This window comes from Zootoca vivipara, chromosome 2, assembly GCF_963506605.1.
Source record: "Zootoca vivipara chromosome 2, rZooViv1.1, whole genome shotgun sequence".
Lineage (NCBI taxonomy): Eukaryota > Metazoa > Chordata > Lepidosauria > Squamata > Lacertidae > Zootoca > Zootoca vivipara.
The window spans coordinates 13,619,773-13,631,891 of NC_083277.1; the positions used below are offsets into that span (position 1 = coordinate 13,619,773).

Consider the following 12,119-nt stretch of genomic DNA (forward strand, 5'->3'; position numbering starts at 1 on the left):
TCCATTGTTCAAAGTCCCTGTACAACTTAGGCTTTATTTACATAGCACCCTATAGCACGGGGTCTTTGCTTTTGAGACTGCTAGACCTACACATGCAGCAAGGGTCCAGGTGTTAAGATTTGATGTGCTTTTATTAAGCTGCTCTAGGCCTTTTTCAAGCCTGGTTGCTGCTACGCAGCTGGGAAGGGAAGGGTTAATCCTTCTCTGTCTGCTGTGACACACACCCCCCCACACACACACATACATACATACACCCCTCAAAATCCTTCCTGCTACCTAAGCTTTCCATTAGTTTAGGCTTGTTCTGTAGAAGAGAATGCAATATCCGGTAGTTAGAAGAACTTCCATTTGACTTAAATAACCAGCCCATGAGTTTGGTTTCTTCCTCTTCCCTCCCTGCCCCCTTTTCCTTTTGTGTTTTGACCTTAAGATTGTAAACCTGCAGGCAAGGAATGTCCTTGTTTTACTTTCTGGGCATGTAAGCCACTCTTGAAAGCATTTATTTCTTTCTTTTTACCTGAAAGAGTGGGCAACCAATGATCTAAATCGGAGCTTTCCAAACTTTTCATGTTGGTGACACACTTTTTGGACAGTAAACAGTAATTCAGTTTTATTAGCAAACCGGAGGTTAAACTAACCCCTTATAAGAGCATTCGCAACGACACACCTGCACACTACAAGCCGACAAACTAACATTTCGCGACACAGAGTTTGCAAAGCTCTGATCTTTCATCCTTAATTAAATATAAGCGGGTTCCTCCCTTTCTTGCTACCATATCCCATCATCCTTGGCCACTGGCTATGTCAGCTGGGGCTGATGGGAGTTAGAGTCCAGCAACATTGGAATGGCTACAGTTATCCCCTCCCTGTTACAGAAGGTCAATAAGTGGTTGCAGAATTAAGGCTTTACCCAGCAGCTCAGATCAATCCTGTCTCAAGCCCAGTTAATACACTGGGCAGAAGTGGGGAAGAACAATAAAAACTGTTTAGCTGCCATGGGCCAAAGATCTATCTAATTCATCACCCTGTTTGCATGGATGTCTATGCGAAGTGTAAATAAGTTTTGGTGGATGTAATAATGGAATACACAATGGTTTAGTTTGTATAAAATATGCAGGGATTTATGTTATGCAAAATGAACCATGGAAAGAGAAGGGATTTGTTTTTGATATTTTAATGACTATTCAAAATTGTAAAACAGAATGTGTGTGTGTGTGTGTGTGTGAGTGTATGAGTGTATGAGAAGGGCTTGAGTGCAATAGCACTCTCCATTTGATTTCAGACTTCAGTTAGCAGATCACATCTGTGATTATTTCCCAATGAAACTGATAGTTTATTTTAGCAAAGATCTCCAGTTGGGTTACAAAAATGTCCTGCACGTACATAATTATTAGGAAGACTATATTTTAATTTACCTGTGTGGGGCTTTTTTGTTTTTTTGTTTTACTCGCTCCAAAAGCTCCATGTACGTGGAATTAGCAGTCAGATCGTAAACCAGATCAGTTTCGTGCTGGGAGTGCCGATAAAGCTCTACAGTACTGCATGTGCCCTTGGCATGGCCAAACTTGGCCCTCTAGCTGTTTTGGGACTACAACTCCCACAATCCCTAGCTAACAGGACCAGTGGTCAGGGATGTTGGGAATTGTGGTCCCAAAACAGCTAGAGGGCCAAATTTGGCCATGCCTGGCTACAAACCAATCCTCAGAAGAGAGATGCTTAATCAGATCAGTAGATTGATCAGTAGATTGATCAGTAGAATGATCTCGATACGAATCCAAGGCAGACCTTTTAACATCACAGTAATCCAAGTTTATGCACCAACTACCGGTGCTGAAGAAAGTGAAATTGACCAATTCTATGAAGACCTACAACACCTTCTAGAAATGACACCAAAGAAGGATGTTCTTCTCATTACAGGGGACTGGAATGCTAAAGTAGGGAATCAAGAGATAAAAGGAACAACTGGCAAGTTTGGCCTTGGAGTTCAAAATGAAGCAGGGCAAAGGCTAATAGAGTTCTGTCAAGAGAACAAGCTGGTCATCACAAACACTCTATTCCAACAACACAAGAGACGACTCTACACATGGATATCACCAAATGGACAGCATCGAAATCAGATTGATTATATTCTCTGCAGCCAAAGATGGAGAAGCTCTATACAGTCAGCAAAAACAAGACCTGGAGCTGACTGTAACTCAGATCATCAGCTTCTTATAGCAGAATTCCAGCTTAAACTGAAGAAAGTAGGAAAAACCACTGGGCCAGTAAGATACAATCTGAATCAAATCCCTTATGAATACACAGTGGAAGTGAGGAACAGGTTTAAGGATTTAGATTTGGTGGACAGAGTGCCTGAAGAACTATGGATGGAGGCTCGTAACATTATACAGGAGGCAGCAATGAAAACCATCCCAAGGAAAAGGAAATGCAAGAAAGCAAAATGGCTGTCCAACGAGGCCTTACAAATAGCGGAGGAGAGGAGGCAAGCAAAATGCAAGGGAGATAGGGAAAGATACAGGAAACTGAATGCAGATTTCCAAAAAACAGCAAGGAGAGACAAGAGGGTCTTCTTAAATGAGCAATGCAAAGAAATAGAGGAAAACAATAGAATGGGGAAAACCAGAGATCTGTTCAAGAAAATTGGAGATATGAAAGGAACATTTCGTACAAAGATTACCATAATCAAGGACAAAAGTGGTAAGGACCTAACAGAAGCAGAAGACATCAAGAAGAGGTGGCAAGAATACACAGAGGAATTATACCAGAAAGATATGGAGGTCTCGTACACCTCAGGTAGTGTGGTTGCTGACCTTGAGCCAGACATCTTGGAGAGTGAAGTCAAATGGGCCTTAGAAAGCATTGCTAATAACAAGGCCAGTGGAAGTGATGATATTCCAGCTGAACTGTTTAAAATTTTAAAAGATGATGCTGTTAAGGTGCTACACCCAATATGCCAGCAAGTTTGGAAAACTCAGCAATGGCCAGAGGATTGGAGAAGATCAGTCTACATCCCAATTCCAAAGAAGGGCAGTGCCAAAGAATGCTGCAACTACCGCACAATTGCGCTCATTTCACACGCTAGCAAGGTTATGCTTAAAATTCTACAAGGCAGGCTTAGGCAGTATGTGGACCGAGAACTCCCAGAAGTGCAAGCTGGATTTCGAAAGGGCAGAGGAACCAGAGACCAAATAGCAAACATGCGCTGGATTATGGAGAAAGCTAGAGAGTTCCAGAAAAACGTCTACTTCTGCTTCATTGACTATGCAAAAGCCTTTGACTGTGTCGACCACAGCAAACTATGGCAAGTTCTTAAAGAAATGGGAGTGCCTGATCACCTCATCTGTCTCCTGAGAAATCTCTATGTGGGACAAGAAGCTACAGTTAGAACTGGATATGGAACAACTGATTGGTTCAAAATTGGGAAAGGAGTACGACAAGGTTGTATATTGTCTCCCTGCTTATTTAACTTATATGCAGAATTCATCATGCGAAAGGCTGGACTAGATGAATCCCAAGCCGGAATTAAGATTGCTGGAAGAAATATCAACAACCTCAGATATGCAGATGACACAACCTTGATGGCAGAAAGCGAGGAGGAATTAAAGAACCTTTTAATGAGGGTGAAAGAGGAGAGCGCAAAATATGGTCTGAAGCTCAACATCAAAAAAACCAAGATCATGGCCACTGGTCCCATCACCTCCTGGCAAATAGAAGGGGAAGAAATGGAGGCAGTGAGAGATTTTACTTTCTTGGGTTCCTTGATCACTGCAGATGGTGACAGCAGTCACGAAATTAAAAGACGCCTGCTTCTTGGGAGAAAAGCAATGACAAACCTAGACAGCATCTTAAAAAGCAGAGACATCACCTTGCCGACAAAGGTCCGTATAGTTAAAGCTATGGTTTTCCCAGTAGTGATGTATGGAAGTGAGAGTTGGACCATAAAGAAGGCTGATCGCCAAAGGATTGATGCTTTTGAATTATGGTGCTGGAGGAGACTCTTGAGAGTCCCATGGACTGCAAGAAGATCAAACCTATCCATTCTTAAGGAAATCAGCCCTGAGTGCTCCCTGGAAGGACAGATCGTGAAGCTGAGGCTCCAATACTTTGGCCACCTCATGAGAAGAGAAGAATCCTTGGAAAAGACCCTGATGTTGGGAAAGATTGAGGGCACTAGGAGAAGGGGACGACAGAGGACAAGATGGTTGGACAGTGTTCTCGAAGCTACGAACATGAGTTTGACCAAACTGCGGGAGGCAGTGCAAGACAGGAGTGCCTGGCGTGCTCTGGTCCATGGGGTCACGAAGAGTCGGACACGACTAAACGACTAAACAACAACAGATTGAGGTAGGAATTGCAACCTTTGGAGAAAGAGGTGGGTGGAAAAAGCCCACCCACAAATGCTTTCGCTCGTCTTCAGGGTATTAGGGCAGATTTTAAAGTATTCTTCCCCTTGAGCGAGCTGTGCAAATGATATATATCCATTCTGAAGGAAATCAACCCTGAGTACTCACTGGAAGGACAGATCCTGAAGCTGAGGCTCCAGTACTATGGCCACCTCATGAGAAGAGAAGACTCCCTGGAAAAGACCCTGATGTTGGGAAAGATGGAGGGCACAAGGAGAAGGGGACGACAGAGGATGAGATGGTTGGACGGTGTTCTTGAAGCCACCAACATGACTCTGACCAAACTGCGGGAGGCAGTGGGAGACAGGAGTGCCTGGCGTGCTCTGGTCCATGGGGTCACGAAGAGTCGGACACAACTAAACGACAGGAGTTAGCATAGCTGCCAAGTTTTCGCTTTTCTCACGAGGAAGCCTATTCAGCATAAGGGAAAATCCCTGTAAAAAAGGGATAACTTGGCAGCTATGGGAGTTAGCAAACTTTTTCAGCAGTGGGCTGGTCCACTGTCCCTCAGACTTGGGGGGGGGGGGGCGGACTATATTTTGAAAGAAAAAAAATGAACGAATTCCTATGCCCCACAAATAACCCAGAGGTGCATTTTAAATAAAAGGACACATTCTACTCATGTAAAAACATGCTGGTTCCCGGACCGTCCGAGGGCTGGATTTAGAAGGCGATTGGGCCCCCGGGTTTTAGTTTGGGGACCCCTGGACTAAACAACAACAACAACAACAAAACACACACACACATATATGGCACACTTAATAATTGGTCTGGAAGGAACTCACCTGGTGGATATGGCTCCAATCTGCTACTCTTGACTGCATGGTGTTTACAGGCCTGCGCCTCTGATTGGATGGAAGGAGGAAGGACAGACTCCTGATCACCGCTTTAAGGTTCAGCCTTTTAAGACCTTCAGTGGATTCCTCCTGTGTCTTTTTCGGAGCAGCTCTGAGAAAATTATGGAGTATGTAAGTCACTCCCGAGTGTGACCCTTCTGTGTAGCAATAGGAATAGTTCTAGCTGCCTCCTGTACTGTGTTTGTGCTTGCAGGGTGTGTGTGATTATGTAACGCCTCTTAAGGGGAGCAGATTAAATTGCAATTTTGTCAAGTCCTTATAGAAAGTGTAGGAGAAAGAGCAGGCTGGTGACTCGGTCTCCCTTGTGCAACTTGCCAGTGGAGCAGGACCTGGTTTTCCACTGGGCTGGCAGCTGCTTGTATATTTCACTAATAATGTGCATGTTTGTGTAAATATGCCTATATTGTGGTTTTTTTGTTTACTTGTTTATTTATGTTGTAAGTTGCTTGGATATTTTCTTTTGTAACAAGTGACTAAGCAATTTAATTACCATTGGTAATTGGTAAAAAAAAATACCTGTTTTTTAAAAAGAGAAGTGGGACAAGAGGAGAGGAGGGGAGGGGGAGGGGGGTTAAATATGCTCCCTATTCCTGTTTTTTAATTCCTTTTTAATTAGATTTTACAAGCAAACAAAAAAAGTTTATAACAATACCAAATCCATATCCATTTAAAAAGATTTCTCTGAATCTCGCCACTTCCCCCACCCCTTCCATGGGTCCTAATGTGAACATTTTCAACTACCGGTACATATTATTTCATGATCTATTTTTTTGTATTTATCCATATTATCCATAATACCTGTTACATTACAAGTGATATTAAATTCAAATAATAATAATATATTTGTTGTTGTTAAGTCGTTTAGTCGTGTCCAACTCTTCGTGACCCCATGGACCATAGCACGCCAGTCCTGCTAATAAATATATTACAGTCCTGCTAATGTTTTCATCTGTTTACAGTGGTCTCCTAAGTAAATTATAAATTCCCCCCATTCTTTTAAAAAAGTTTTTGTCCTCTTGATTCCTGAGCTTTCCGGTCAGCTTTGCCATTTTGTCGTAGTCCATCAGCTTAGTTTGCCATTCCTCTCTGGTAGGGACTCTTTCTTCTTTTCATCTCTAGGCTAGTAACATCTGTTCCTGTTTTTGAAAATGCATTTTTTTTTAAAAGAAAGAAAGAAAAGAAATTAAGTCATCTGTGTCATGCCAGATGATCAGCTGTCAGGGTTTGCAAGTGCACCAGCCAGCTGTCTGGCGGCATTGATCAGCTGATTGACAGTGCAAAATTGGTTTTGGCCGAGTTCTGATTTTACCTGCCCTAAAGAGAGAGAGAGAGAGAGAGAGAGAGAGAGAGAGAGAGAGAGAGAGAGAGAGAGAGAGAGAGAGAGTAATATATATAAACAGTAGATTGTTCTGGGGAAAGTAGTGGCAGATAACCATGGCAGGAACTCTCCTCTGTTTGGGAGATACGTTGAAGTGGCCCTGCTCATTATCAATGCCATCTATTGTGGTCAAAGGTGTGAGCAACCTTTGACCACCCAGATGTTGCTGAACTACAACTCCCATCAGCCCCAGGGAGCATATCCAGTGGGCAGGGATCGTGGGAATTGTCCATCAAAAGCAATTATTACCTGTATTCCAAAAATGGACATTCAACTGTCCTAGAACATTTTCTCTCTTTTTTTGCAAATAATTTTTATTAATTTTAATTTAATAATAATCCAATTTGTATCAAATCAAATCTTGCCACATCATAATACAAACAAAGCCAGTTATACATTCCAAATTACAAGAATTTTGGGACTTCCCATGTTCTGGATGTCTGGAGAAAGTCTCTTTCAGTTGTTCCTGCGTTCATCTCTCTCGTTTCCCCCCAATTTCATAAGTCTGATCTTAACCCATTGTTAAGTCTTCACAGTCCTGGTGTATGACTCTATCGTGTCCAACAAATACACCTTTCTTTTAGCATGCAGGAGGCAGTTTATGCTGTGTTTATATCCTTTAATTGATTTTTAGCCTAGTCATCTCAGTCTTTCATTTCACCATTCTATCTTCCAGGCTCTGGGCTCTGTTCATAGGTGCCAACTTCCAGATTGAAAAATCCGGGATCGGCAGCTGTGTGGAACCGGAAGTCGCGCTGCGGCCATTTTGGAACTGGGCAGAGTGACACCGGAAGTTGCTTCTACGCATGCTCTGCCCCGTTCCAAAATGGCTGCAGCACGGAAGTCGCACTGCAGCCATTTTGGAACGGGGCAGAACAGCACCGGAAGTCGCTTCTACGCATGCTCTGCCCAGTTCCAAAATGGCTGCAGCGCCAGAAATCGCTTCTGCGCATGTCCAGAGACTCCAGACATGCGCAGAAGGAGCCTCCCCGGGCCGGTAAGAATCCGGGGGATTTACGGGGTTTTTTTAAAATCCGGGCTGCCAGCGGGAAACGGCTGGAAAAATGGGGGTTTCCCGGGGAATACGGGAGACTTGGTAGCTATGACTCTGTTCCAACTCTCTCAACACATGCCAGCTCTCCTTGTCTTGATAGGATTTATGGCACAGCAGTCTTTCAATCTTTTAATGAGTTAGTTTACCTTTACCTTTTTATTCCAGTTATAAGTCTCCCATAGTGTCCAATTTTAAAGTTCCAAGTTAGCGTTCCAAATGTGGATCTCCGTAGAAAAGCTTTTCAACCTAGAGAACATTTTCAGACCACAATGCTTTACATGGAGAAAGGACAGATAGACATCATTTCGATGGAGACTTAATGAATACCTACTTTTTAAATATAAAAAACCTAAAATTAAAAGATGACTTTGAATTGAACTTAAACCAAGAAACAGATATTAAGATGGGATGCTGGAAAAGCAGTGGTGAGAGGATTTCCCATCCAGCAGAATTCGCTTCTTAAGAAGTAGAAGGAGTTTGGGGGGGGGGACAAGAGACAACGTTGGAAATAGCTCAGAAAGAGAGGGAACTTACAGACAAATTTTAAAAAGGTGAAATTGTACAAGCAATATTACAACAACAATTATCGTTGTTCCCGCAAGGGGCCAATGACAATAAAGATATCTTATCTTATCTATGTTGGAGCAGAAGCTGAAATATCTAAAGCAATGAGCTTCTGAATTTGCAAACCAGGCATGGAAACTTAAAAACGAGAAGGAATTTTTTTTTATAATTACAGGTGAAACTTGGAAAATTAGAATATCGTCGAAAAGTGCATTTATTTCAATAATGCAACTTATTATTTTTAATTTTTCTTTTAATTTTTACAAATGCTTTCTTTTGGAAATCCCACAGTAATAAAACAAATAGTTACAATAATACAAAAATAAACATTGCTATTACATTTCATTAATTACATTCCATTTATAATTGACCTGCCTAACGACAAATAATTGCAATTACAACAAATAAAGGCTTGACATATCTTGCTTTGCATGTCATGCATCTATCTCATATATTGGTTTCACCTTTTAAGTTGCATTACAGAAATAAATGCACTTTTCGACAACATTCTAATTTTCCGAGTTTCACCTGTAAAGTAGCAACTAAAAATGGGACATCACATGATGAAAATGTAATAAGGGGGGTTGCCGTTCAGCAAATATTTGGGGGCCAAAGTTTCTCCACGCCTGGTCTAACGCTGCCCTTTGGTCTTTTTTTAGCAGCTGGCTGTCACCGACAAGACCATCAAGGCTAACGATGGCATCCTGGTGACCGGGAGGGTGACTCCAGATGCCAAGAGGTTCGTATTGATAAAGCAGAAGAAAAATACAAGGGCTGAAGGGGGATGGAGCCATGTGGGGTTCTGTTGCTTCCTATCAAATGTGAGTTTCATATCCATTATCTCCTCCGTCTCCATGACAGGTTTGCCATCAACCTGGGCCGGGATCGCGACAACCTCCTTCTGCACTTCAACCCTCGCTTTGATACAAGTGACATTGTGTGTAATTACAAGGCGTGTGGAGTGTGGGGTCAGGAGCTGCGAGAGTCGCTGTTCCCTTTCCAACAGGGAGAAGAAGCCAAGGTGAATATGGGGATACGCCATTAGCTCAGGGGTAGAGCATCGGCCTCACAAGCAAGAGGTCACAGGTTAGATCAGGCATCCCCAAACTGCGGCCCTCCAGATGTTTTGGCCTACAACTCCCATGATCCCTAGCTAACAGGACCAGTGGTTGGGGAAGATGGGAATTGTAGTCCAAAACATCTGGAGGGCCGAAGTTTGGGGATGCCTGCATTAGATCCTTAAAAAAAACTGAAATAATGGGCTAATGCTGCCAATTTCTTCAAAAGTCCAATACAATACAAGCAGCACGCAAGGGCACAAGATTCAACCAAGTTTCAATGAAATATTATTAGTACAAAAAGAAAACAATAAGAGAACCATATACAAATGCTGACACAGAAGCCAAAACCAAACGTCAAGCAAATGGCATATACAAATAAATACCGAAAGGCAAACCAGTCTTTATGGTCTTTGAGGCTATGTAGCGGTCAGCAAAGTGGCAGCAGGTCGAACGAAGTGTCAATAATAGACAGGCTGCCTGCGTTTTTCACCTGTTTCGCCCATATGACGGGCTTCTTCAGTAGTTTCTCCTTCTGCTTTCTGTTATGTTTAATACATTCAAATTCGTATGAAAGCACTTATCTTGGCTTAGGCCACAATGCTCAAGTTCTTATTTCAAAAGGTTCTCTCATGCGGCTTTGATACATTTACATATTCAATTTCTTATATTCAGGGTTTTCTTAATTTGAGCATGTATTGACTAAGCCAATACATATTATTGACACTTCGTTCGACCTGCTGCCACTTTGCTTACCGCTACATAGCCTCAAAGACCATAAAGACTGGTTTGCCTTTCGGTATGACTGGGCGTATAAGACTTTTCCAGTTAAAATATAGAGTTTGGGATATACTCGCCATATAAGAAATACAACCTGGCATATAAGACAACCCCCGACTTTTGAGAAGATTTTCCTGGGCTAAAAAGTAGTCTTATACGCAGGAATATACAGTATGTGCCGTGGACCTCCTGAGTGGGTTTTGCGGAACCAGTGCTTTAGACAATACTGAGCTTGATGATCGATCAATGGTCTTAACTCGCTTTAAGGCCATTTCCTGTGTTCCTCATAAGGTTAGTTGGATAATGTGGGGCGATAATGTTGTAAAGCAGGCTCCCTCCAAACTCTTTTAATGTATTTATATAAGTTTGTACGCCGCTTAATAATAAAATACCTAAGCGGCGAACACACGAATGTGATATTAAGATAATAAAATATGAAAACAGTTTACAACACATAAATAGTAAGTTGCATAACGGGGAAAGGATGAGTGAATAAATAAGTTTTTAGTAGGTGGTGGTTGCTTGGCAGCAAGTGCCACAGTCCTGGCGCTGCCACACTGAATGCCCTATTCCTGGTAATCAGAGCCGTCTTTCCTATAGGGCTTAGTGGTTCGTTGCGCCAGGGCGCCGGTCTCAGGGGTGCCCAGCGAGTGGGGGAGCTGCGCGGCTTTGCCAACGGCCTCCCCTTTCCCTGCATGCCCGCCAGCTGTGTCCTGTCAACCACATGGCTGGCGGGCGTGCAGCTTGCCTCCCAAGCCTCCGCGGGAGGAGAGCGATCCCTGCAGAGGCTTAGGATAGAAGCTGTGCCCCTCCAACTATATGGCTGGCCGGCGCGCAGCTTCCCTCCCAAACCTCTGCGGGGGCTGCTCTCCCACAGTGGCATGGCAGAGAGTTTGCACAGCCCTCCCCATGGCTGGCAGTGCACAGCTTCCCCCCCCATCTATGGTAATTTGGGGGTGCTGGGCAGATATTTGCACACCGGCGCCACGTCTGCTGCCCTGTTGGTAATCCCAGAGTGGGCATCATGCAGCACTGTCCAAACAGCAGCGTCGCTAGCCTTCTGGCTGCCCGGGGTGGCAAACCAGAAGGCATCCTGCCGGGGGCGTGGCGTCTGTCACGACGCACGCGTCACGACGCAGCACCCAGATCCCCGGATCCGGGCGCTGGATCACCGCCGCCGGCAACCTGCTCCGTAGCGTGATGTGTGCTTCTTCCTAATCAGGCAGAGTGGCGAGGGGCGTCTCCACTGATGCCCCTCACCACTCCACCTCCGCCTAAGTAGGAAGAAGACAAAGCGCGTTATGGATCGGCTTGCCGCGCGCTTTGTCTTCTTCCTACTCAGGCGGAGGTGGAGCGGCGAGGGGCATCAGCAGCGGCCGCTGACGCTGCTCTCTGGCCCGCCCCTTGCCTCTGCCCCACAAGGAAGAAGCGAGGGGCGAGGCCAGAAACATCAGGGCCTCCGCGATGGCAGTTGCGCCGGCGCCACAGTAGCGAGGGGGCACCGCGCTGCCCCCCGCAGCAGTGCTGCCCCCCCAGAGCGGAGCCCAGGGTGCCCCGCCCCCCTATTGCGACGCCCCTGGTCCAAAGTGCCTCTGCTGCAATTTGGGGCCATTTGCTCCACTAGTTTCCTTCTGCCCTCAGTCATCTCCCACCTGCTTGCCTTCTGGCTGGAGAAGAAAGAATGGATCTCATTGCACCAAAGGTCTATCTAGAACTACAACTCCCATCAACTCCAGCAAACAGCCTGGCCGACACTTGTTGCATTCCAACAACTTCTTTTGAGCAACAGGTTGGCTAAGTCATTGGTTTCTCCTCGCTAGATCTCCATCTCCTTTGATGCCAAGGCAGCGACGGTGACGATGCCAGGAAACAAGGTGATCAAGTTCCCCAACCAGCTTGGGTTGGATTCTGTACATTTCTTCTCGGTGGCTGGAGACTTCAAGATCAAATCCGTCAAGTTTCTGAACTTTTATGCTCCCTTTGCAGCTCTGAACTAACTGGTGGAAAGAATATGCAAATAAAGTC

General features: G+C 44.4%; 1 protein-coding gene across 1 annotated transcript; it reads left to right on the plus strand.

Annotated features, from left to right (window-relative positions):
• Positions 1-9,040: 9,040 nt before the first annotated feature.
• Positions 9,041-12,091, plus strand: LOC132591636 (16 kDa beta-galactoside-binding lectin-like). Its single transcript, XM_060270993.1, has 2 exons — positions 9,041-9,277; positions 11,915-12,091. Exons 1-2 carry the CDS (start codon positions 9,041-9,043, stop codon positions 12,089-12,091), a joined length of 414 nt encoding a protein of 137 aa, XP_060126976.1.
• Positions 12,092-12,119: the final 28 nt, after the last annotated feature.

Coding starts and splice junctions, on each gene's coding strand:
- LOC132591636 (XM_060270993.1), top strand. CDS start 9,041: ATGGAGCCATGTGGGGTTCTGTTGCTTCCTATCAAATGTGAGTTTCAT. Junction 9,278..11,914: donor AACAGGGAGAAGAAGCCAAG/GTGAATATGGGG, acceptor TCTCCTCGCTAG/ATCTCCATCTCCTTTGATGC.